This window comes from Hypanus sabinus, chromosome 23 (genome assembly GCF_030144855.1).
Source record: "Hypanus sabinus isolate sHypSab1 chromosome 23, sHypSab1.hap1, whole genome shotgun sequence".
NCBI classification, from domain to species: Eukaryota; Metazoa; Chordata; class Chondrichthyes; order Myliobatiformes; family Dasyatidae; genus Hypanus; species Hypanus sabinus.
In genome coordinates, this window is record NC_082728.1 from 61064093 (window position 1) to 61089793 (window position 25701).

General features: G+C 44.3%; 1 protein-coding gene across 4 annotated transcripts in view; it reads right to left on the reverse strand.

Moving 5' to 3' along the window:
• Positions 1-25701, reverse strand: part of jpt1b (Jupiter microtubule associated homolog 1b) — an 80456-nt gene that overhangs the window by 40338 nt on the left and 14417 nt on the right. For 3 of the 4 annotated variants that reach the window (XM_059948983.1, XM_059948981.1, XM_059948984.1), the window contains exons 2-3: positions 8454-8608; positions 3551-3678 (exon numbers count right to left, since the gene is read on the reverse strand). In XM_059948983.1, coding sequence (XP_059804966.1) covers positions 3551-3678; positions 8454-8608 — 283 coding nt within the window. The remainder of the gene's footprint in view (positions 1-3550; positions 3679-8453; positions 8609-25701) is intronic. The other variant, XM_059948982.1, reaches the window with a different exon arrangement.

Genomic DNA, 25701 nt, shown 5'->3' on the forward strand with positions numbered 1-25701 from the left:
AAGAGACAGGAAAAGAGAAAGCAGCAGTCCCTATCGGATGTGCTGTGGTAATCAGTAAATCGACAAGAGAGCCCCGGGTAGACAGAGTACGAGAAAGGTCTGAGACTTGTCTGTCAAACGGAACCGTGTCTGTGAGGGAGGGAGACACACCAGTTCCAGTACGGATCTGGAGAGATACGGGGGCTGAGCTATCGTTGATCAGCAGTAAGGTACTAGATTCTGGTCGCAAGACAGGAATGGTAGCTGTGCAAGGAATAAGCAAAGAAACGGAAATGGTGCCCTTACATAGGATCATTATGGATTGTGAGCTGGTGTCTGGACCAGTTGAAATAGGGGTGCGATCAGAATTCCCGAGAACTGACACGGACGTCCTACTTGGTAACGATTTAGCCGGTGGTAAGGTTTGGGCAGCAACGACGCTGACAAGCCGGCTGGTGAGTGTTGTGGGCCCGCCCCTAGATTCTAAGATCTATCCCGCATGCGCGATCACTCGCAGCATGTCGAGAAAGGCAGCTGAAAAAGAGAGCAGTTTAAATCCGGCCAGTTTTGATTTGGCCGAGACATTTTTACCGACCCTGTACCATGAGGGTTTAGAGGGTGGTAAGACAAAGAGTAGCAAAGTGAAAGAGTAAGGGAGAGGAGGTAGACCTGCCCTTAGCGAGGAGAAAAGTTCTAGAGTCAGAAAATAAAGATGAGGAACAGATAGAGCGGTTAAGAGGTCCAGAGTTGGACAGGGATGATCTGTCTGGGTTGGCAGAACTGTTTGAAGAAGTTGAAAATTCTAAAGGTGTTCCTGATAACGAAATGAGGGCAGTCCTAGATGAAAAGGGTGCCCTTACCTCGAAGGAGTCTGCTGGGTTGGCAGATGAGGTTGTTTCAGCCCGCGGGGTTGAGTTTACTCAGGAAGGGAGTTGCCCAGAGAGTAGCTGGGAGAATCAGGGGAATTTAGAATTTGGACCGGGTACGGGTATTGAAAGCCTGAAAGAGGCAAATGTCCCATTTGAGTGTGTCCCAGATGTGGATGCACGTGGTACTGAACCTAGTAATGAAGCTCAGAAAAAGTCGGAGGTATTTGATTCAGTTGAAAGGGAAGGCCGTCCTTGTGGGTCAGATAGACGTGGTTCAGTGAAGAAAGGGTTAACCTTGGTTATAGTGGGAAGTGAGAGTTCCCAGGTGTTTGTGCTCAAAGGTGTGTTAAAAGTTAATGCAGATATCAAAAGTGGGGAGATAAATATTATTGTTGAAGGAAACGGGAAATATGTAGTTCCCAAATCGAATGAAGAAAATTTAAAGCCTGCGGATCGCTTACAGATTGAGTCAATAGCAGAAGTAGACCATTCGGCCCTTTGAGTCTGCACCGCCATTCTGAGATCATGGCTGATCATTCACCATCAATACCCAGTCCCTGCCTTGTCCCCATGTCCCTTGATTCCCCTATCCATCAAATATCTATCTAGCTCCTTCTTGAAAGCATCCAGAGAATTGGCCTCCACCGTCTTCTGAGGCAGTGCATTCCACACCTCGGAAGATGACGGGGCCCTCCACGCTATTGTTATTCCAGAGTGTGATGTGAAAAGGCAGAATTTGAAACGCTGCTTGAACAAAGAGTTTGAACTGAAAACTCACAGCCTGAAGGGTCCTGAAGAGAAAGCTAGCAACTTGGGTAAAATTAAAGAATTGGGTGGAAATTCAGAAGATGGTCTAAGTTTGGGACACGGTGTTGATAAAATAAATCCTATGAAGCGGGCGAAAGCCTATTTCGCCAGGGTACCCAAGCTCCCCACGTGGGAACTAACCGGAAAAGAGGCGACAGTTAATGGGGATGCCATTTTTAAATGGCAAAAGCCGGTCTTACAGGATTTCGACAAAGCCTGTGAATAATAAAGACAACCCCATGGAAGCCTGCCTGTTTAGTTTGAAAGCAACAGAAAGATCAGTATTTGCATGAACTTTACTTGTTGATACACGTAAGCTAAGATCACAACTCCTTAGTTTGTTTGCTGAAGAAATAAAAATAGGTGGTTATTAAATTGAAGTCTGATGCTACAAGACTTTAGTAAGGTACAAGATATTAAGATATTAAAGGAAGTGACACTGTAATCGTTAACTGTTTAGATGCTGAATTGAATGTATAACTGTATTACTCTGTAGTGAAAAGGAAAAGCTTTTGTATTGTGTTAGATTCTAAAATCCTGTAAGACTCTGTACTACTTCGTTTTCACCGCTGGTGAAAACGCGTTGAAGAAAGGGGGTGTTATGAATGTACCACAGCTCTGAGGGGGCCGAAGGGTGCGGGTTGCCCCCTCCTTTGAGAATCGCAAGATCACTATTGATTTGGGTCAGGAGACCCAGGAAATGAGAGAGAGACGTGCGGAATGTCTTGACCCCCCCCCCACCCCACTGCAATATAAAGCTACGGGAAACGGCCATTGTCTCTTGGAGACGGACTTGTGTATTGCAATACTGTGCTACGTGGAAGCCCTCGGGCAAAGTGGGCTGGTTGAGGGAGGGATTGCATCACCCCCGACCTGATTGACATCTGAGACCCTGTGAGTCAGGATAAAAGAGAGTCTGTGGGATCAGCCCCTCCAGACGCACCAGAAGAAATGCTAGCGATCCCGTAATAGCGGAAGCCGGTGGGGAGGTCACGTGCGTTTGATTCCATTTGCCCCGGAACCGGTGCCCTTTACCACGGAAAAACAGTTTTTAGCTAACAACGGGGAAACCAACTCCCAACGACTAAGGATTAACATCATAAAAAGACTGGGCAAGTTTTAACCCGTCTTTCTCTCAAACCAAAATGCTGCAGCTTGAACGAACTAACAGTGACTTTTATATTTCTGTCGGACAATACATTATTCCCTAGACAACGATAGAGCTATTTCTTATTGATTATTATTATACCCGTGCTTTTAGATTTAGTATTGACGACGTATATTATCTGTATGTTTGCATTGATATTATTTTTGTGTATCTTTATCAATAAATACTGTTAAAAATAGTACCATCAGACTTCAACGGACCTCCCCATCTTGGCTGGTAAGTGACCCAGTTACGGTGTTCGTAACAATTACAACATCATTTAAAAATCTAGTATCTCATGATCTTGAAGTTATCGAACCAAAATGACATACATTTCTAGAGGGAAATTAATAACAAGGAGAAGCATCTTTGAAGTCTTAATGTCTTCAGGTCCAGCGTATGTTAGAAAAAGCCATAAAAAGTTGCACTTCATTACAATAGTAACCAAAAAGAAACATCAATCCTGAACATTGCTTAGTAACACTCAGAAATGGCAACTTACTGAATTTGCAGTATTCAGGGAAGATGAGAATTCTGTTACCAGCAGAGTAAATTACAGTGAAGATCACAGGACTACACTAGTCCCCCTGCTATTGCATTAGATTAAAACTCCTGACAAATGGCTCAGTAAAAAGTCAAGAATTGTACAATTGCCCCAAGACAACTTCAACCCAGTATGCACTTTAAGGTACCCTGCAGCAAAAGTTACACATCTCAAAACTTGTCAAGTGATATCACGCTTGTTTACCAGAGTTTTGGGAGGTGTTTTCACAGTGTCAAAGATGCCACTTGTCTTGCCACCAGGAGGATTTCTCCGTTGCTTTAGATCAGGTGCTTCAGTGGCAGCTGCCCCAAAGATACCACTACTTTTTCCACCTAGGAAAATAAATAACTTTCAAACTTCAAACTTAATACTTCAGAAACCTTCAGATTTCACATTGCTGAGTACCATCTATCGAAAAAACAAAGTACATGCTTAAAGGTTGGTTAATCACAAGATCAGAGAAGGAAATGTTTAGCTTGGGCACCACCCTGCTTAAAACTAGTCCTCTAGGCTTAGCCCATGATTAGCTTTAGCAGCACTACTAATCTGCTGGCAGGAAACACATATACAAATAGTGGCATTGTTTGAAGCCCACCATTAATATAGCCAAATCTTTAATGTGCACATTTACAATGATAGCTTTTCATGCACCCAAAATATCCGAGAAACACAGGGTAACAGAAACAGAGGCCATTCAGCAGTTTCAGGTCAGAAGCCTGTTCCACCATTCAATTTGATGACTGATTTGTATTTTAAACTTTATTATAAAAAGGTCAGGTGCACAAACAAACAGCAGCATCATGGCAGAGGTCATGAATAATGATCAGTCCTGATGAAGGGTCTTGGCCTGAAACACCAACCTGACTTGGCTTGAAACATTTCTGTAGATGCTGCCTGACCTGCTGAGTTCCTCCAGCATTTTAAACATCATTATGAAAAGTTACTTCAATTGGCAGATAAAGTACAGTTGCAGTGAAAGTTTGGGGCTCGTCATTCATCATTAAAGTCAAAATTGGAACACAACTTGCAGATGCTCAACTAGAATGAAATTAAGGAGCAATTAATTGACATAGATACCAAAATGCACAATGCATGATAGTATAGTGGTTAACACAACACTTTACAGTGCCAGTGACTGAGTTCATTCCTGCTGCTACCTGTAAGGCATTTGTCTGTTCTCCCTGTGACTGCATGGGGATCCCCCAGATGCTCCGGTTTCCCCCCACAGTGCAAAGGCTTATCGGTTGGTAGGGTAATTGGTCTTTGTAAATTGTCCTGTGATGAGGCTAGGATTAAATTGGGGGTTGGTGGGTGGTGTGGCTTGAGCAGCCTACTCCTCGCTGTATCTTAATCATGAGCTTGCAAAATCAATAGGCCAAAACATTTCAATTCTGCCAAGTTCAAGATTGTGTGCTTTAAGTGTTTCTATAAGGAGCCATTTTGCTCACTGTGGTCTGACCAAACCCTGTAAAACACTATTAGTCACCAGCAGCCAACCAGAAAAGGTCCCCTTTATTCCCACTCTTGGCTGACTGGCAGGAGACAAATCCTATCCACGCCAGTATCTTTCCTATAATACCATGGGACGTGGACTCACGGCTGCAGTTTCAGGCTCAATGCCCTCGTGTTTAACGATACTTGATCAAGGCGCTCTGGCACCGAACTCGATCTGCAGCTGTGGCCTGAACAAGCTCACTCAGTGGCTGTTGCAGCCATCAGCTGCAGGACCAGTTTCAATCAGCTTGACGGCTCACGGACGTAGACTCACTTTTGAGGATTATGCGGTTTGATGTTAATGTTTGTGTTATTTATTTGCACTTTGTCGTTTGCATCATTTGTTCTTTTTCCTCCCCTACGTATTTGATGGTCTTGTGTGTTTTTCAAAAAAACTGGTTCTATAATGTTTAGAAACATTGAAAACCTACAGCACAATGTAGGCCCTTCGGCCCACAATGCTGTGCCAAGGATGTACCAAAGTTACCCAGGTTACCCACAGCCCTTTATTTTTCTAAGCTCCATGTACCTATACCAAGAGTCTCTTAAAAAACCCTATTGTATCCTCCTCCACAGCCGGCAGTAGCCCATTCCACGCACTAACCACTCCGCATAAAAAAAACTTACCCCGATATCTCCCCTGTACCTACTTCCAAGCACCTTAAAACTGTCCCCTCTCATGTTAGCCATTTCAGCCTCGGGGGAAAAAACCTCTGACTATCCAAACGATCAATGCCTATCATCTTATACCTCTATCAGGTCACCTCTCATCCTCCACCACTCCATAGAGAAAAGGCCAAGTTCACTCAACCTGTTCTTGTAAGGCATGCTCCCCAATCCAGGCAACATCCTTGTAAAATCTCCTCTGCACCCTTTCTGTGTTTTCCACATCCTTCCTGTAGTGAGGTGACCAGAACTGATCACAGAACTCCCAAGTGGAGTCTGACCAGGGTCCTATATAGCTGTAACACTACCTCTCGGCTCCTAAATTCAGCCGCACAATTGATGAAGGCCAATACACTGTATGCCTTAACCATAGTCAACCTGCGTAGTAGCTTTAAGTGTCCTACGAACATGGACCCCAAGATCCCTCTGATCCTCCACACTGCCGAGAGTCTTACCATCATATATTCTGCCATCATAATTGACCTACCAGAATGAACCACCTCACACTTAACTGAACTCCATCAGCCACTTCTCAGCCCAGTTTTGCATCCTATCGATGTCCTGCTCTAACCTCTGATAGCCCTTCACACGATCTACAACACCAACTTTTGTGCCATCAGCAAACTTACTAACCCATCCCTCTACTTTCTCATCCAGGTCATTTATTTAAAAAAAAAATCACAAATGGGTCCCAGAACAGATCACCGAGGCACACCACTGGTCACCAACCTCCATGCAGAATATGACCCGTCTATAACCACACTTTTGCCTTCTGTGGGCAAGCCAATTCTGGATCCACAAAGCAAGGTCCCCTGGGATCCCATGCCTCCTTACTTTCTCAATAAGCCTTGCATGGGTTACCTTATCAAATGCCTTTCTGAAATCTATGTACACTACATCTACTGCTCTACCTTCAATGTGTTTAGTCACATCCTCAGAAAATTCAATCAGGCTCGTAAGGCACGACCTGTCTTTGACAAAGCCATGCTGACTATTCCTAATCATTATACCTCTCTAAATGTTCATAAATACTGCCTCTCAGGATCTTCATCTTACCACTGAAGTAAGACTCACTGGTCTATAATTCCCTGGACTATCTCTACTCCCTTTCTTGAATCCACAACCCTCCAATCCTCTGGAACCCCTCCTGTCCCCACTGATGATGCAAAGATCATTGCCGGAGGCTCAGCAATCTCCTCCCTCGCCTCTCAGTAGCCTAGGGTACATCTCATCCAGTCCCAGAGACTTATCCAACTTGATGCTTTCCAAAAGCTCCAGCACATCCTCTTTCTTAATGTCCACATGCTCAAGCTTTTCGGTCTGCTGCAAGTCATCCCTACAATCACCAAGGTCCTTTTCCACAGTGAGTACAGAAGCAAAGTATTCATTAAGTACCTCTGCTATCCCCTCCAGTTACATACACACTTGATTGGTCCTATTCTCTCACATCTTATCCTCTTGCTCTTCACATACTTGTAGAATGCCTTGAGGTTTTCCATAATCCTGCTCAACAAGGCCTTCTCATGGGTGCTTCTGGCTCTCATAATTTCATTCTTAAGTTCTTTCCTGCTAGATTTATAATTTTCTAGACTTCTATCATTACCTTTTTTTTTTGAACCTTTCATAAGCTTTTCTTTTCTTGACTGTATTTTCAGTCTTTGTACACCATGGTTCCTGTACCCTACCATCTTTTCCGTCTCATTGGAATGTACCTATGCAGAACACTACGCAAATATCTCCTGAACATTTGCCACATTTCTGCTGTACATTTCCCTGAGAACATCTGTTGCCAATTTATGCTTCCAAGTTCCTGCCTGATAGCCTCATATTTCCCCTTACTCCAATTAAACGCTTTCCTAACTTGTTTGTCCAATTCCTCTCCAATGCTATGGCAAGGAGATAGAATTATGATCACTATCTCCAAAATGCTCTCCCATAGAGAGCAGACACCTGACCAGGTTCATTTCCCGGTACCAGATCAGGTACAGCCTTATCTACATATTGTGTAAGGAAACCTTCCTGAGCACCCTAACGAACGCCACCCCATCTAAACCCCTTGCTCTAGGAAAAAGCCAATCAACATTGGGAAATTAAAATCTCCCACCACAACAATGACATTTCTTTGTTTTGCAGCTGTGTGCAGAAAGACAAATCTCAAGGTTGCATGCTCTATGCAAACTTCAATAAATGTACTTTGATATTGAATGAAAATTGTGTTCTTAATAAAGTATAAGTATAAGCACATATATATTGCTAGGGTGCCCAAGACTTCTGAACTTTATCTTAACTTTAACTTCTGTATATCATGTCTTTCCAGTTACCAAATAACACTTAATACTACTGAGCTAATACAAGTTTCCCAACTATCTTCCCATTTTAACCAATATACAGTACTGTGCAAAAGTCTTAAGTACCTTAATATACATGTGCCCAAGACTTCAAACACTGACATTCACCTGCAAGACGACGATAGCATGGTAGTGCAATTGCTTCGTCAGCAATCACCGGCAAGATTCCTGGTGCTGTAATTATAAATGTGATTGACTGTACTGCTTCAGAAAGCAGGCATCAGTTTTAATGGGACAAATGGCAAACTCCTCTGTGCCATAATAAATCAATACAAGGTTACAGAACTTTGAATGCAAACTATTCTTGCATGGGTAACTATTCTTACCCTTACTCATCTGTATCACCTGTTAGAAGATATTAGGATTAAACAGAATGACTGCTTGCTGAACACAATCCATTCACTTACCAAATGACATGCTACAGAAACTTTACTTACAGGCCACCACTAAGCACAAGCCAAAACAAGCACAGGTACAGTTTGGAGTGAAGTTGTCCAACTCAGACTAGTTTCAAAAGACCTCAGTGCTTAAGGTGAGATTATAAGGCATAGGCATCTCCCGGTATATTTACTATTCTGAGTACCAAACAATGCACTCACCTGGTGGGTTGCTTCTCCTAGCCACAGGTTGATTTTCCAATGGTGGCCCAAAGATATTGGATGCAGTTTTGCTTGGACGGGAATGCACTGGTTTGACATTTTCCTCCACCCCGAATGAGATACTGGATCCACCACCTGGAGGCTGCAACACCCTGCTTGCAACAAAAAAAACTTCCCATAAATGTATTATCTTTTAAATTCTTCACGAAAGACCATTATACACAGACAGCCCCTAAAATGACAAATTCCTTGCATGTGGTACACTTAGTCCCTCAGCTCAGAGGAAATATCATTTTAAAACTGAACCCTTCTGGCCCCTCTTGCTACATCAGGAAAAGAATTTGTAAAAGCATAATTTAAACAAGCTAAATATTAAATTCAACCATTCATGTTGCCAGTTTACCTCCATAAAGCAAGTAGGATAAATCCCAATTACTACACTGCTTACTATCCTTCCTTTCATTTACTTATACGAATTTGTTCTCCTTTCAAGCAGATTGCACCTTAAGAGATGTATGACCCGATCTGGTATAGGCTGCTGTAAGTCTTGGAGCAGATGGAGATTCTTGAAGAGGTGGATCCACGTCAGGTCAGCCATCACAAGGATCAGGGCCACTATTTCTTTATCCACCTTTTGTGGACTTTGAAGACAAAAGAGCATATGCTTGTTTCGCCTGATTTTACCTCATGATCTGACCAGAAACAATCGTGGTGCATGCTGCCAGATTATTGTTCCTTTGGTGAATTGGTCTGAAACACAAAGAGCCTCACCACTTCTGAGCAGCAACAAAGATTTTGCTCAGTGTCTGAGATCATGTATGTCCTTTGTTTTCTCACGCTCTTTCAAAATTTCTCACTTTGTCCAAGTCTGGCAAGTGAGGTTGGAGAAGGGAAGGATGGACAGTCTGGCTTGTTCTCAGTCTCTGGCCCATTACCAGGTCTGATGGACTGCAGCCATTCACAAGAGAAGCAGTGTGACAAGTTAGCTGTGCTTTGTAGGGGTCTTTTACCTTCAGTAGAAAACATTTAATTTGCTCTGCTCTTTCCACCTCTATTTGCCAGTGGGTATTGTAGACTGCCTGTCTGGTGATATAACTCAGTCCCTAGTAAAAGGTTTTGAATTATGGACCGTTGTTTGACACATGGTGAGTGAATAGTTTTTGTCAAACTGCCTCTCTACCAGAGGACTTCAGGTTTAGACCCAGGGAATAATTGTCAGTTTACTTAAAAGTACATGCTGTTTATTAGCAAGCTTGCATTGCTCAGTTGAACCAGAGTCCCTGCTCAGAGAGCCTGGGAAAACATGCAACCCAAGTGAGCCCCACAAGGACTGTGGGGATGGTGTTACCACATACATACTGATTGTTGATAGACATCCTTGGCAGCTTTCCCATGCAATAAGCACTTTGTTCATTAGTTATCTTTGCAACATTATTAGCCAAGCTGAAAATATCAGGTTTTAATTCTACATACAATTCCTCACTTTCAGGTGCTGAGAATGTAGAGGACAGCTTGGACATATCTGAACACTCTACGAGTAGTAACCCACAGTAAGACAGCCGTCCCTTTTCAGCTCAAAGATGTCTTTGTCGCACAATTTCCAGACTTTCCATGGCAAATTGCAGGCAGGGGGTTCAGCAAGATTTTGGTGCAGTTTTCTGCTTGCTTCACATTGCTTAACATAATATCCCAGCTGCGTTCTCAGTACAGACCACCACAGATTGGTGACATTTTTTGATGTTCTAGGTGGATTTCACCGATGATTTTGGCATGCATAAAAGCAGGGATGATGAGTCTGGAGGCCTTTAGCCACTATCAATGGTGAGCGTCTCTCTTTCAAGCCAGTAAGGTCTGAGTTCACGAGTTCCTTTTGTAACAGCTGGTCATCCATGCTCACCGTATTGATTTCCAATTCAGCACAAATTTCATCCAGTTTACTCCGATGCAGGAAAACTTTCAGGTACCTGAGCTAAGTGGATGTTAGCATCTTCCATGAGGGAAGAGTCAGCTTCTGTCCACTCATGGCATCCTCGGGAGAGTGTCTGGTGTTGTGAAAGAGTTGCCGGGGACATACACTCATTCTGAATCTTTTATAGATGTGGAGGCAAGTTATCCAAGTGTTTCAAGCTGAGGAGGCTGACAAGTGGCTTGTGGTTTGTTTCAAGTAGGAATTTAGTGCCTAACAAATAGCAGCTGAAGCGTTCACATGAGAGCCAGTGTCTGCTTTTCAATTTGAGCGTAACGCTCTTCAGTTGGAGCCAGTGCTCTTGCTGCACATGCCACCAGTTTCCATACACCACTGCAGTTTTGTATGAGCACTCCCCTAGGCCAAAGGAAGAGACCCCAGTTGGTTTGTTCAGATCAAAGCTCCACTTTAAGTGATGAGAATGCGTCCCAGGTCCAAGCATTTCTGAGAGGGGAGGTCACACAGAGGCTTTGTTTTCCCTGCCAATCTGGAACGGACTTTCCTGACTGACTTACCATGTCAAGCAAACTGCACATCTGATATATTCGTAGGTTGGTCCACGTTCTGATCTCCTGCCAGTTTGTCTGAATCAGGTTGCAGTTTCTGAGGACAGATAGGGGCCTAAGAACTTCACCTCCAACTTTGTAAATTCACATTTTTTGTTCAGGTGATTCCAGCCTGTTTTAGCTTCTCCAAGGAAAATTCCACTCATCAGGTTCCTCACTTGAGGCTCCGACAATGAGTCCATGTGGCAGGCTACTCTTTCCAGTTCCTCCAAAATGTGGTTTAACCACATCTGAAAGAGTTCGGGGCTGAAGAAATGCCAAGAGGGAGTCTCTTGAAGGCACAACATCCATGTGATGGGATAAAGGTTGCGAGTTTCTGTGATTCAGGAGCTTCCATCTAGTTTGGAGAAGAATTTGTTTCACCCAGCATACCCAATGTGTGCTCAGAGGGCAGAAACAATGCCAGCAGTTAGTAAGCCCATTCACTGTCAAGCACCTCCATTCTCTCAAGTTCAGCTTTGACTACGTTCAATGGAACTAGTATACGCCTCGCTGTGGTTAGGGAACAGAGCATCATTCCTGGCCTCAATTGTATCTTCTTTCAGTACTTCCAGGCTTGTGAACAACTCTGGATATTTCTGCCACTGAACATTTAGTGAATCCAACCTTGCAATGAGGTTCAGCTACTCTATGGCATGTTGTCCCAGTAACTACTGCAGATATTTGCTCCACTTTCCTGGTTGTTTATTTTTTCATTTATTTGGACTGCAAAATCTTCTTTCCTCTCCAAGAGTGACAATTTCTCTGCACTTCCCCAGGCGAGTGACCCACAGATTAGTGCATCATCTTTTGGGTGTAGCTTGAAGGTGTTACCTCGCAGTTCTCAGCTCAGCTTCAAGGTGCACACAAGTAGCAACTAGTGGAGGCAGTTTAGGTCGATGTACTCTGGATATTTTTCATAAATATGCAAACAAGAACAGTCTTCTTACTGGGGATTTCACTTGCTCCATATTATGACAATCAACCACTTCTGACATCAGGTTCAACACTGAGGCAGTGCAGAGCACATCACTCAACTGATAACCCAATGTGAACTCCTCACGTGGGAGCCGCTAGCTGAGCAGATTGTAATAACACCATTAACTACCACTACATTTATTATCACAAACAAGAGACTCTGCAGGTGCTGGAAATCCAAACACACACTAAATGCCAGAGGACAGTCCTAATGAAGGGTTTTGGCCCAAAACATGGACTGTACTCTCTTCCATAGAGGCTGCTTAGCCTGAATTCCTCCAGCATTTTGTATGTTGACGATATAAAAACATTTGATTTGTTTTGCCTTGTAGGAAGCAATGAATAAGGGATGAGATCTTCTGAAAAAAATCAAGTGTCCAGAAAGGGGTGTCCAAGTGGAAGGGGAGTACGGCAGGAAAATGGATGAGGTCCTATAAAGAGAATATAGGCAGCTAGGTAGAAAACTGAAAAGTAGGACCTCAGGGGTAGTAACCTCTGGATTGCTGGCTGTGCCACATGCCAGTGAGTCAGAACCAGAATATGATTTACAAATGAATGTGGCTGACGAATTGGTGCAGAGGGGAGGGTTACGTTTCTGGATCACTAACATCTCTTCTGATCTGTGCAAAAAGGACAGGTTACACCTGAACTTGAGGGTGACCTATACCCTTGAGGGTAGATTTGCTAGAGCTGTTAGGGAGGCTTTAAACTAGTTTGGCAAAAGGGTGGAAATGATGATAGGTCAGAGGATGGGGCAGTTGGTGAACAGGCACACAGAGCTTGTGAGGAAGGATAAGCAGTTGTTGGGGCAAAATTGCAGTCAGTGGAATGGGTTGAAGTGTGTATTTTTAATGCAAGTATCTGCAACAAGGGTAATGAACTTAACAGCATGAGTCAGTGGAGGAAACTGCAATGTTCTGGCCGTTATGGAGACTTGGCTATCACAAGACTGAGTGCTAATGTTCCGGAGTTTAAGCTATTTCAAAAGGAATAGGGGAGGACGGGAGGTAAAGGAGCTGGGAAAAGTGGCACTGCTAATGATGCAGAAAGGGAGGACGTTGTTTCTACTACAGGTGTTTCCAAGCCGAGGTCCATGGACCCCTTGCTCAATGGTATTGGTCCACGGCATTTATTGATGTTTTTTTGGATCGGGACAAGGGTAGCATGAGAGCTAAATTCAGAAGGAAGGCAGTTTTAAAAAAACTTTTGAGTACAAGGGTGAGACTGCGCAGGCACGTGATGTAGACAGGACAGCATGGAGAGTTTAAAAAGGAAGGGGATTTCTAACAGTTGTTTTTTGGATCAGGACAAGAAAGGCAGAGTGAGAGCTAAATTTCGAAGGCAGTTTTATAAAAAAAACTTCGAGTACAAGGGTGAAACTGCGCAGGCACATGACGTAGACAGGACAGCGCAGAGAGTTTAAGACCACCCTATACAGCGGGCAATGGAGTGAGTGGCAGCAGAGTGCAGGGCTTTGGTTCAATGGGTTTAGGTTGTAATGGGAAGAGGTGAGAGAGCGAGGCACCGACTCTTTCCCCTTGGCGAATCAGCCCAGCCAGACAGAGGAACAGCAGGGCTCACATGGCTAACAGTACGAGCTAATGGTTTAAAAAGTTCGTATGTTTGGCGATGTAAGTGGGAGAGTAGACCTATCTTTCCTTGTTTCAGTCCTGTAGAATTAGGTAGCAAGTCTGCAGGGTCAGTGCTTTGTTCAGGGTGTCAGATGTGGGAATCCTGGGAGACCTCCAGCCTCCCTGATGGCCACATCTGCACCTCAGAGACTGTGTTAGGGATCTGGAGCTGCAGCTTGATGACCTACTGCTTATTGGGGAAAGTGAAGAGGTGATAGACAGGAGCTACAGAGAGGTAGTCATCCCTCGGCTACAGGGGTCAGAAAACTGGGTGGCTATCAGCAGAGGGGAGGGAAATGCCCAGATAGTGGAGAGCACCCCTGTGGCTGCCTCCCTCAGCAACAAGTACATCACTTTGGATGCTGTTGAAGGGGATGACCTGAAAGGGACGGCCTTGGTGACCGAGTTTCTGGCACTGTTGTGCAGGAGGGAAGGAGGCAAGAGAGGAATGCAGTAGTCATAGGGGACTCCATAGTCAGGGGAACAGACAGGAGATTCTGTGAGCCTGATAGAGTTACCTGCATGGTGTGTTGCCTCCCAGGTGCCAGGGTACAGGATGTCTCAAATCAGGTCCAGAATATTCTGAAGGGAGAGGGTGAGCAGCCAGCTGTCTTGATACATGTTGATACCAATGAAATAGATAGGAAAAGGGAGAAAGTCCTGAAGAGAGATTTCCAGGAGTTAGGAAGGAAGCTGAGAAGCAGGACCTCCAGGGTAGTAATCTCAGGATGGCTACCTGTGCCACGTGCCAGCGAGGGCAAGAATAGTAGGATCAGGCAGATGAATGTGTGGCTGAGAGACTGGTGCAGGGGGCAGGGCTTCAGATTCTTGGATCATTGGGATCTCTTCTGGGGGAAGTATGACCAGTTCAAAAAGGGTTACACCTGAACCCGAAGAGGACCAATATCCTAGCGGGAAGGTTTAATAGAGATGTTAGGGAGGGTTTAAACTAATTTGGCAGGGGGATGGGAGCCAGAATGATAGAGCAGAGGAAGGGAAAAACAGAAATAAATCTAAGATAGTGAGTAGTAAAGATGTCAGGGAGGACAGGCAGGTGATGGGACAAATTTGCAGCCATTGGGATGAGTTGCAGTGCAATCAAAGTAAAAAGTACCAAATACTGGACTTGAGGAGTAATACTTAAATGCACGTAGCATAAGGAATAAGGTGGATGATCTTGTCGTACAGCTACAGATTGGCAGGTATGATGTTGTGGCCATCACTGAGACATGGCTAAAGGATGCATGTCTCTGGGAGCTGAACGTCCAAGGATACATGGTGTATCGGAAGGATAGGCAGGTAGGCAAGAGGGGGTAACATGGCTTTATTGGTAAGAAATGATATTAAATCATAAGAGGTGCAGAATCTTCATGGGTTAAGCTAAGAAATCACAGGGGTTAAAGGACCCTGATGGCAGTTATATACAGGCCTCCTAACAGCTGCAGTGATGTGGACTACAAATTACAACAGGAAATAGAAAAGGCTTGCCAGAAGGGCAGTGTTATGATAATTGTGGGGGATTTTAACATGCGAGTGGATTGGGAAAATCAGATTGGCACTGGATCTCGCACAAGATGGCTTTTTAGAACAGCTTGTTGTTGAGCAAAAATTAGTGGGAAGCCAGGATTGGGAAGTTTTTAAAAAACTTAAAAAAGGAAACTAAGAAGGTCATTAAGAGGGGAAAAGATGAACTATGAAAGGAAGCTAGCAAATAATATCAAAGAGGATACTAAAAGCTTTTTCAAGTATATAGAGTAAAAGACAGTGACAATAGATATAGGACCGATAGAAAGTGATGCTGGAGAAACTGTAATGGGAGATGAGGAGATAGCAGAGGAACTGAACAAGTATTTTGCATCAGCCTTCACTGAGGAAGACATCAGCACTCAGACACTCCGAGTCAGGGAAAAGAAATATGCGCAGTCACAATTACGACAGAGAAAGTACTCAGGAAGCTGAATAGTCTAAGGGTAGATAAATTTCCCGGACCAGATGGAATGCACCCTCATGTTCTGAAGGAAGTGGATGTGGAGATTGCGGAGGCATTAACAATGATCTTTCAAAAGTCAATAGATTCTGGCATGGTTCCGGAGGACTGGAAGATTGCAAATGTCACTCCACTATTTAAGAAGGGGGCAAGAAAGCGAAAAGGAAATTATAGACCTGGTAGCTTGACATCGGTGGTTGGGAAGTTGTTGGAGTCGATTGTCAAGGATGAAGTTACGAAGTACCTGGAGGCATATGACAAGTTAGGCAGAAGTCAGCATGGCTTCCTTAAAGGAAAATCCTGCCTGACAAACCAAGTGCAACTTTTTGAGGAAATTACAAGTAGGCTAGACAAGGGAGATGCAGTGGATGTTATGTATTTGGATTTTCAGAAGGCCTTTGACAAGGTGCCGCAAGAGGCTGCTAAACAAGATAAGAGCCCATGGAATTACGGGAAAGTTACACAAGTGGACAGAGTGTTGGCTGATTGGCAGGAAACAGAGTGGGAATAAAGGATCCCATTCTGGTTGGCTGCTGGTTACCAGTGGTGTTCCACAGGGGTCCGTGTTGGAGCCGCTTCTTTTTACGTTGTATATCAACGATTTGGATTATGCACTAGATGACTTTGTGGCTAAGTTTGCTGATGATACAAAGATAGGTGGAGGGGCTGTTAGTGCTGAGGAAACGGAGTCTGCAGAGAGACTTGGATAGATTGGGGGAATGGGCAAAGAAGTGGTAAATGAATAACAATGTTAGAAAGTGTACGGTCATGCACTTTGGTAGAAGAAATAAACGGGCAGACTATTATTTAAATGGGGAGAGAATTCAAAGTTCTGAGATGCAAAGGGACTTGGGAGTCCTCGTGCAGGATACCCTTAAGGTTAACCTTCAGGTTGAGTCGGTGGTGAAGAAGGCGAATGCAATGTTGGCATTCATTTCTAGAGGTATAGAAAATAAGAGCAGGTATGTGATGTTGAGGCTCTATAAGGCACTGGTAAGACTTCACTTGGAGTACTGTGTGCAGTTTCGGGCTCCTATTTAAGAAAGGATGTGCTGACGTTGGAGAGGGTTCAGAGAAGATTCACTAGAATGATTCTGGGAATGAGAGGGTTAACATATGAGGAATGTTTAACTGCTCTTGGACTGTACTCCTTGGAGTTTAGAAGAATGAGGGGTTCTTCTGAGGTTAGAAGACCTCAAACATTTCAAATGTTGAAAGGCACGGACAAAGTGGATGTAGCAAAGTTGTTTCCCATGGTGGGGGTGTCTAGTACGAGAGGGCATGACTTAAGGATTGATGGGCACCCACTCAGAACAGAGATGTGAAGAAATTTTTTTAGCCAGAGGGTGGTGAATCTGTGGAATTTGTTGCCACAGGCGGCAGTGGAGGCCAAGTCATTAGGTGTATTTAAAGCAGAGACTGATAGGTATCCGAGTAGCCAGGGCATCAAAGGTTATGGTGAGAAGATGAGGGAGTGGGACTAAATTGGAGAATGGATCAACTTATGATAAAATGGCAGAGCAGACTCAATGGGCCGAATGGCCGACTTCTGCTCCTTTGTCTTATGGAATCCCTGGGTGACTAAGTTAGTGTGGGGTTGGGGGAGGGTGAAAATAGTCACACTATAGGGAGTAATCTATAAACCCCCCGTGTGCCACCCCCATAGTCAGAGTCACTGAAGAACAGATTGGGAGACAGATTTTGGAAAGTGCAAAAATAACATCCTATTGTCATGGAGGATTTCAAAAGGAGGAAGAAAGTTGGTTTAGGAAACAAGGATGGTATATGGCTCTAGACAGTAACAAGATAGCCAAGTAGGAGCTAAAAGACGGGGTATGAAAAGGCGTAGAAACTTAGAAAGCATAGAAAACCTACAGCACAATACAGGCCCTTCGGCCCACAGCGCTGTGTTGAACAAGTCCTTACCTGAGAAATTACCTTGGGCTACCCATAGCCCTATTTTTCTCATCATCATGTACAGTACCTATACCAGGAGCCTCTTAAAAAGCTCTATTGTATCCGCCTCCACAGCTGCCGGCAGCCCATTCCATGCACTCACCTGTCTCTACGTAATAAAAACTTACCCCCGAGATCCTATCTGTACCTACTTCCAAGCACCTTAAAACTGTCCCCTCTCGTGTTAGCCATTTCAGCCCTGAGAGAGCCTTGACTATCCATAGGATCAATACTTATCATTTTATACACCTCTATCAGGTCACCTCTTATCCTATGTCACTCCAAGAAAAGGCTGAGTTCACTCAACCTATTCTCATAAGGCATGCTCCCCAATCCAGGCAACATCCTTGCAAATCTCCTCTGCACCCTTTCTATAGTTAGTGAGGCGACCAGAACTGAGCAGAGTACTCCAAGTGGGGTCTGACCAGGGTCCTATATAGTTGCAACATTACCTCTTGGTTCTTGAACTCAATCACACAATTGATGAAGGCCAGTGCACCATATGCCTTAACCAGTCAACCTGCACAGCAGCTTTGAGTATCCTATGGACACAGAACTCAAGATCCCACTGATCCTCCACACTGCCAAGAGTCATATCATTAATACTATATTCTGTCAACATAATTCATCTACCAAAATGAACCACCTCACACTTATCTGGGTTGAATTCCATCTGCCACTCCTCAGCCCAGTTTTGCATCCTATCAACATCCTACTGTAACCTCCGACAGCCCTCCACACTATCCACAACACCCCCAACCATTGTGTCATTAGCAAATTTACAAACCCACCCCTCCACTTTCTCATCCAGGTCATTTATAAAAATCACAGAGTAAGGGTCCCAGAACAGATCCCTGAGGCACACCACTGGTCACCAGCCTCCATGCAGAATATGACCTGTCTACAACCACTCTTTGCCTTCTGTGGACAAGCCAGTTCTGGATCCACAAAGCAAGGTCCCCTTAGATCCCTTGCTTCCTTGCTTTCTCAATAAGCCTGGTATAGGGTACCTTATCAAATGCCTTGCTGAAATCTATATACACTACATCTACTGCTCTACCTTCAATGTACATCCTAGTCACATCCTCAAAAAAGTTAATCAGGCCCATCAGGCACGACCTGCCTTTGACAAAGCCATGTTGACTATTCCTAAGCATATTATACCTCTCCAAATGTTCATAAATCCTGCCTCTCAGGATCTTCTCCATCAACTTACCAACCACTGAGGTAAGACTCACTTGCCTATATTTCCTGAGCTATCTCTACTCCCTTTCTTGAATAAGGGAACAACATCTGCAACCCTCCAATCCTCTAGAACCTCTCCTGTCCCAATGATGATGCAAAGATCATTGCCAGAGGCTCAGCAATCTCCTCCCTCACCTCCCACAGTAGCCTGGGGTACATCTCATCCGGTCCCAGCGACTTATCCAACTTGATGTTTTCCAAAAGCTCCAGCACATCATCTTTCTTAATGTCTATATGCTCAAGCTTTTCAGTCCACTGCAAGTCATCCCTACAATTGCCAAGATCCTTTTTCGTAGTGAATATTGAAGCAGAGTATTCATTAAGTACCTCCTGCTCCATACACATCCTTCCACTGTCGCACTTGATTGGTCCTATTCTCAGACGTCTTATCCTCTTGCTCTTCACATACTTATAGAATGCCTTGGTTTTCCCTTAATCCTGCTCACCAGGGCCTTCTCATGGCCCCTTCTGGCTCTCTTAATTTCATTCTTAAGTTTCTTCCTGCTAGCCTTACAATTTTCTAGATCTCTATCATTAACTAGTTTTATTAAATCTATCATAAGCTTTTTTTCTTCTTGACTAGATTTTCAACAGTCTTTGACACCACGGTTCCTGTACCCTACCATCTGTTCCATCTCATTGGAACATACCTATGCAGAACACCACGCAGATATCCCCTGAACATTTACCACATTTTTGCCATACATTTCCCTGAGAACATCTGTTAGCTTCATATTACACCTTGCTCCAATGAAATGACTTGGCAAGTAGGATATAGGAAACCCCCAAGGTGTTCTACATGTATGTGAAGTACAGCAGGTCGGCCAGCGGCAGGACAGAACTGATCAGGGATAGCATAGAAGGCGGGTAGGTCTTTAATATTTTACTTTAGTGTTCACAGGTGAGAGGGAACTTGACGACTGTGAATTTTACAAATGAGGAAGTGAAGAATAGGTTACAAGTTTGCAGATGACATGAAGGATGGTATAGTTGTGGATAGTGTAGAGTGTTGTAAGTTGCAATGGGACATTAACAGGACACAGAGTTGGGCTGAGATGCGATAGGTGGAGTTCAACCCAAAAGAGTGTGAAGTAATTCATTTTGAAAGGTCAAATTTGAAGGCAGAATACAGGATTAATGGCAGGATTCTTAGTAGTGTAGAACAGAGGAATCTTAAATCCATGTCTATAGATCCCTCAAAGTTGCTATTAAGTTGATAGGGTTGTTAAAGCAGCATATGGATGTTTGCTCTCATTATTCAAGGCACTATGAGGCAATGGCACAGCTCTAGTATTGTGGGAGAAAGCTGACGAGCTGAGGGCATGGATTGACACATGAAATTATAACATTTTAGCCATTAGTGAAACTTGGCTACCGGAGTGGCAGGACTGGCAGCTTAATGTTCCAGGGTTCCAATGTTTCAGATGTGATAGAGACAGAGGGATGAAGGGTGGGGGAGGTGGCATTGCTAGTCAGGGAAAATGTTACAGCAGTGCTCAGGCAGGACAGATTAGAGGGCTTGTCTACTGAGACCATATGAGTGGAGCTGAGAAACAGGAAAGGTAAGACATCATTGATGGGGTTGTATTATAGACCACCCAATAGTCAGTGAGAATTGGAGGAGCAAATCTGCAGAGAGATAACAGACAACTGCAGGAAACAAAATTGTGATAGTAGGGGATTTTAATTTTCCACATATCGATTGGGACTCCCATACTGTTAAGGGTCTAGATGGGTTAGAGTTTGTAAAACTTGTCCAGGAAAATTTTCTAAATCAATATAGAGGTACTGACTAGAGAGGATGCAATATTAGATCTCTTATTAGGAAACGAGTTATGACAGGTGACAGAAGTGTGTGCAGTGGAACACCTTGGTTCCAGTGATCATAACACCATTAGTTTCAACAATCATGCATGAAGATAGATCTGGTCCTCAAGTTGAGGTTCTAAACTGGAAAAAGGCCAAATTTGAAGAAATGAGAAAGGATCTAAAAAGTGTGGATTGGGACAGGTTGTTCTCTGGCAAGGATGTCATTGGTAAATGGGAGGTCTTCAAAGGAGAAATTGAGAGATTGAATGCTCCTGTCAGGATTAAAGACAAAGTGAATAAGAATAAGGAACCTTGGTTCTCTAGGAATATTGGAATTCTAATAAAAAGGAGAGATGCATGACATGTATAGGAAACAGGGAGCAAATAAAGTACTGAGTATAAAAAGAGTAAGAAAATACTTAAGAAATCAGGAGGGCTAAAAGACAACATGAGGTAAGTTTGGCGGTCAAGGTGAAGGATAGCTTCTACAGGTATATAAGAGAGCAGTACAGCACAGGAACAGGCCTTTCAGCCCACAATGTTGTGCTGAAACAACTAAATTAATCTCTTCTGCCCACGCAATGTCCATAATTTCCATTTTCCTCACAATCATATTAAAAGCAAAAGGATAGTAAGGGATAAAATTGGTCCTCTTGAAGATCAGAGTGGTTGGCTATGTATGGAACCAAGAAATAGTGGGGGGGGGATCTTAAATGGGTTTTTTGCATTTATTTACTAAGGAAACTGGCATGGGGTCAATGGAAATAAGGGAAACAAGTAGTGAGGTCATGGAACTTATACAGATTGAAGAGGAGGAGGTCCTTGCTATCTTGAGGAAAATCAGAGCAGATAAATCCCCAGGACCTGACAGGGTATTCCCTCGGACCTTGAAGGAGATGAGTGTTGAAATTGCAGGAGCCCTGGCAGAAATATTTTAAATGTTGGTATCTACAGGTCAGGTGCCAGAGGATTGGAGGATAGCTCATGTTGTTCCATTGTTTAAAAAAGGCTCCAAAAGTAATCCATGAAATTATAGGCTGGTAAATTTAACATCGGTAGTAGGTAAATTATTGGAAGGAGTACTCAGAGATAGGATCTGCAAGTATTTAGATAGATAGGGACTGATTAGGGAGAGTCAACACTGCTCTGTGTGTGGTAGGTCATGGTTAGTTAGTTAGGAAGATTCAGTCGCTAGGAATACATGGTGAGGTAGCAAATTAGATTAGACACTGGCTCAATGGGAGAAGCCAGGGAGTGGTAGTGGAGGATTGCTTCTCTGAGTGGAGGCCTGTGACTAGTGGTGTGCCACAGGGATCAGTGCTGGGTCCATTGTTACTTGTCATCTATGTCGATGAACTGGATGATAATGTGGTAAATTGGATCAGCAAATTTGCTGATGATACAAAGATTGGAGATGTAGTAGACAGTGAGGAAGGTTTTCAAAGTCTGCAGATGGATCTGGACCAGCTGGAAAAATGGGCTGAAAAAATGGCAGATGGAGTTTAATACAGACAAGTGTGAGGTATGCACTTGTCAAGTCACTTTTATTGTCATTTTGACCATAACTGCTGGTACAATACACAGTTAAAAAATGAGAATGTTCAGTGTGATGGTGTTGGAGGTACTGCTCGTGATCCAGACTGATTGAGCTCTCCCAGTCAGGAAGTCTAGGATCCAGTTGCAGAGGGAGGTGTTCAGGCCCAGTAGGCTCAGCTTTCCAATCAGTTTCTGAGGGATTATTGTGTTGAATCCTGACTGAAGTCTATGAACAGCATCCAAACGCATGTCTTTTTTTTGTGTCCAGGTGGGTTAGGGCCAGGTGGAGGGTGATGGCAATGGTGTTGTCTGTTGAGCGGTTGGGATGGTACGCAAACTGCAGGGGGTCCAGTGAGGGGGGCAGCAGGGTCTTGATATGCCTCAAGACGAGCCTCTCGAAACACTTCATGATGATGGATGTGAGTGCAACGGGACAGTAGTCATTGAGGCAGGAAACTGAAGACTTCTTTGGCACGGGGACGATGGTGGCGGCCTTGAAGCACGTTGGAACAGTGGCGCTGCTCAGCGAGATGTGGAAGATGTCAGTGAGAAGACCTGCTAGCTGGTCTGCACATCCTCTGAGCACTCTACCAGGGATGTTGTCTGGTCCAGCAGACTTCCGTGGGTTGACCCTGCACAGGGTTCTTCTCACATCAGCCACAGTGAGACACAGCACCTGGTCATTCGTAGGAGGGGTGGACTTCCTCACCGCCACACCATTTTCCACCTCAAAATGGGCATAGAAGTTATTCAGCGCATCTGGGAGGGAGGCATCACCCACACGATCAGGTGATGTTGTCCTATACAGGCAATCCCCGAGTTACGAACATCCAACTTACGGACAACTCGTACTTACGAGCCAAGGAAGGAGAATGCCGTCCACCATTTTAAGCCAGATCGCGACGCCATTCACCATTTTAAGTCATTGCCATTGTCACTGTGTTGAGTGTTAACTTTGTATTTGGCTTAAATTTTTCTTAGTAAGATTCACCCTGACCCCGCCACCCCCATTCCAGTCAGCTGATGGTGCAGTGAGATCAGCAATGGGCTAGAGAACAGAGGTTCCAGAGTTTGATTTAGTGACAGACCGCTCCTGTACCGGGTTGATTATCGATCCAGTGACTCCTGTACCATCCGTGCCAGGTTGATGTCAAGTTCACAACTCGACCTTGTAAAAAAAACACTGCCACCTCCAGTTTAAACTCCCACTCGGAGTATTGTGGAAGATCAAATACCCAAACCCAGCACAGCCCCCATTTGTCCCATTTAACCTGTCTCAGTCCGGTGCAGTTTAGCACCCGGGAGATTTAGTGCTGTTGTCCTTAGGACCCAGCAGACCTCAGGAGCCCGGGATCTACCGCCCGCTGTGTTTCTGTTCCATTGACAGGAAGCGATCACGATTGAAAATAAAGTGGAAATAATAAAGCGTTTGGAAAGAGGTGAAACGCCATCGGTCATTGGAAAAACATTAGGCTACAGTCGAACAATGATTGGAACAATTTTAAAGGATAACGGATAAAGTGAGAATAATGGAGCATGTGAAACGCCCTGCCCTGATGAAAGCTACAATTATTACTAAGCAGCGCAGTGGTTTATTTATTGGAATACATAATACATAATTGGAATATATAAGTGTTTTATATGCATAGAAAGGTAATATATACTAAGACAAACATTTGACTGACGCTAAATAACAAACACGAGGAAATCTGCAGATGCTGGAAATTCAAACAGCACACACAAAATGCTGCTGGAACACAGCAGGCCAGGCAGCATCTATAAGGAGAAGCACTGTCAATGTTTCGGGCCGAGACCCTAAATAATACCGGATGTACCTGTTCTGACTTAGGTATAAATCCGATTTAAAGACGGACTCAGGAACGGAACCCGTACATAACCCGGGAACTGCCTGTAATTGGTGATGTCCTGGATGCCCTTCCACATGCACCGTGTGTCACTGCTGTCCTGGAAGTGGCTGTGAATTTGCCGGGCGTGTGGACGCTTTGCCCCTCTGATGGCCCGGGACAGTTTGGCCCTTGCTGTTGTTAGGGCTGCCTTGTCGCCTGCTCTGAAGGCAGAGTCATGGGTCCTCAGCAGCGCATGCACCTCTGCGGTCATCCATGGCTTCTTGTTAGCACGTATAGTGATGGTCTTGGACAGAATAACATCAATGCACTTGCTGATGTTGTCGCTGATGCTGTGTACTCCTCTAAGTTGGTAGAGTCGCCACCAGTTGCAGCCTCCCTGAACATGTGCCAGTCAGTGTGCACAAAGTGGTCTTGAAGAGCAGAGATGGCTCCTGCTGGCCAGGTTTTCACCGCTTCTGAACTGGTCTGGAGTGCCTGATGAGCGGTCTGTATGCTGGAATTAGCGTAACAGATGTAGAAGGAAAAACCAAGGTAGAACATACCAGGTAAATGGTAGGGCACTGAGGAGTGCAATAGAACAGAGGGATCTGGGAATACAAAAGTTCCCTAAAAGTGGCATGACAGATAGATAGGGTAGTAAAGAGAGCTTTTGGTACATTGGCCTTTATAAATCAAAGTACTAAGTATATGGAATGTTATGGTGAGGTTGCATAAGGCATTGATGAGGCCGAATTTGGAGTATGTGTGCAGTTTTGGTCATCAAATTACAGGAAGGATATTAATAAGGTTGAAAGAGTGCAGAGCAGATTTACAAAGATGTTGCCGAGACTTGAGAAACTGAGCTACCGAGAAAGGTTGAATAGGTTAGGACTTTATTCCCTGGAGCGTAGAAGAACGAGGGGAGACTTGATAGAAGTGCATAAAATTATGATGGGTATGCACTGACTGAATGCAAGCAGGCTTTTTCCACTGAGGCTAGGGGAGAAAAAAAACCAGAGGACATGGGTTAAGGGTGAAGGAGGAAGGGTTTAAAGGGAACATCGGGGCAGAGAGCTTCTTCACACAGTGGTGGGAATGTGTAATGAGCTGCCAGATGTGGTAAATGCAGGCTCACTTTTAACATTTAAGAAAAACTTAGACAGGTATATGGATGAGAGGTGTATGGCGGGATATGGGCCAGGTGCCAGTCAATAGACAATAGACAGTAGGTGCAGGAGTAGGCCATTCTCCCATTCTAGCCAACACCGCCATTCACTGCAATCATGGCTGATCATACACAATCAGTACCCTGTTCCTGCCCTCTCCCCATATCCCTTGACCCCTGCTATCTATAAGAACTCTATCTAGCTCTCTTGAATGCATCCAGAGACTTGGCCTCCACTGCCTTCTGGGGCAGAGCACTCCACATATCCACCACTCTCTGGGTGAAAAAGTTTTTCCGCATCTCTGTTCTAAATGGCCTACCCCTTATTCTTAAACTGTGGCCTCGCCCATCAGCGGGAACATGCTTCCTGCCATGTTTCCAATCCCTTAATAATCTTGTATAACCATATAACAATCACAGCACGGAAACAGGCCATCTCGGCCGTCCTAGTCCGTACCGAACTCTTAATCTCATCTAGTCCCACCTACCCACACTCAGCCCATAACCCTCCACTCCTTTCCTGTCCATATACCTATCCAATTTTACCTTAAATGACGCAACTGAACTGGCCTCTACTACTTCT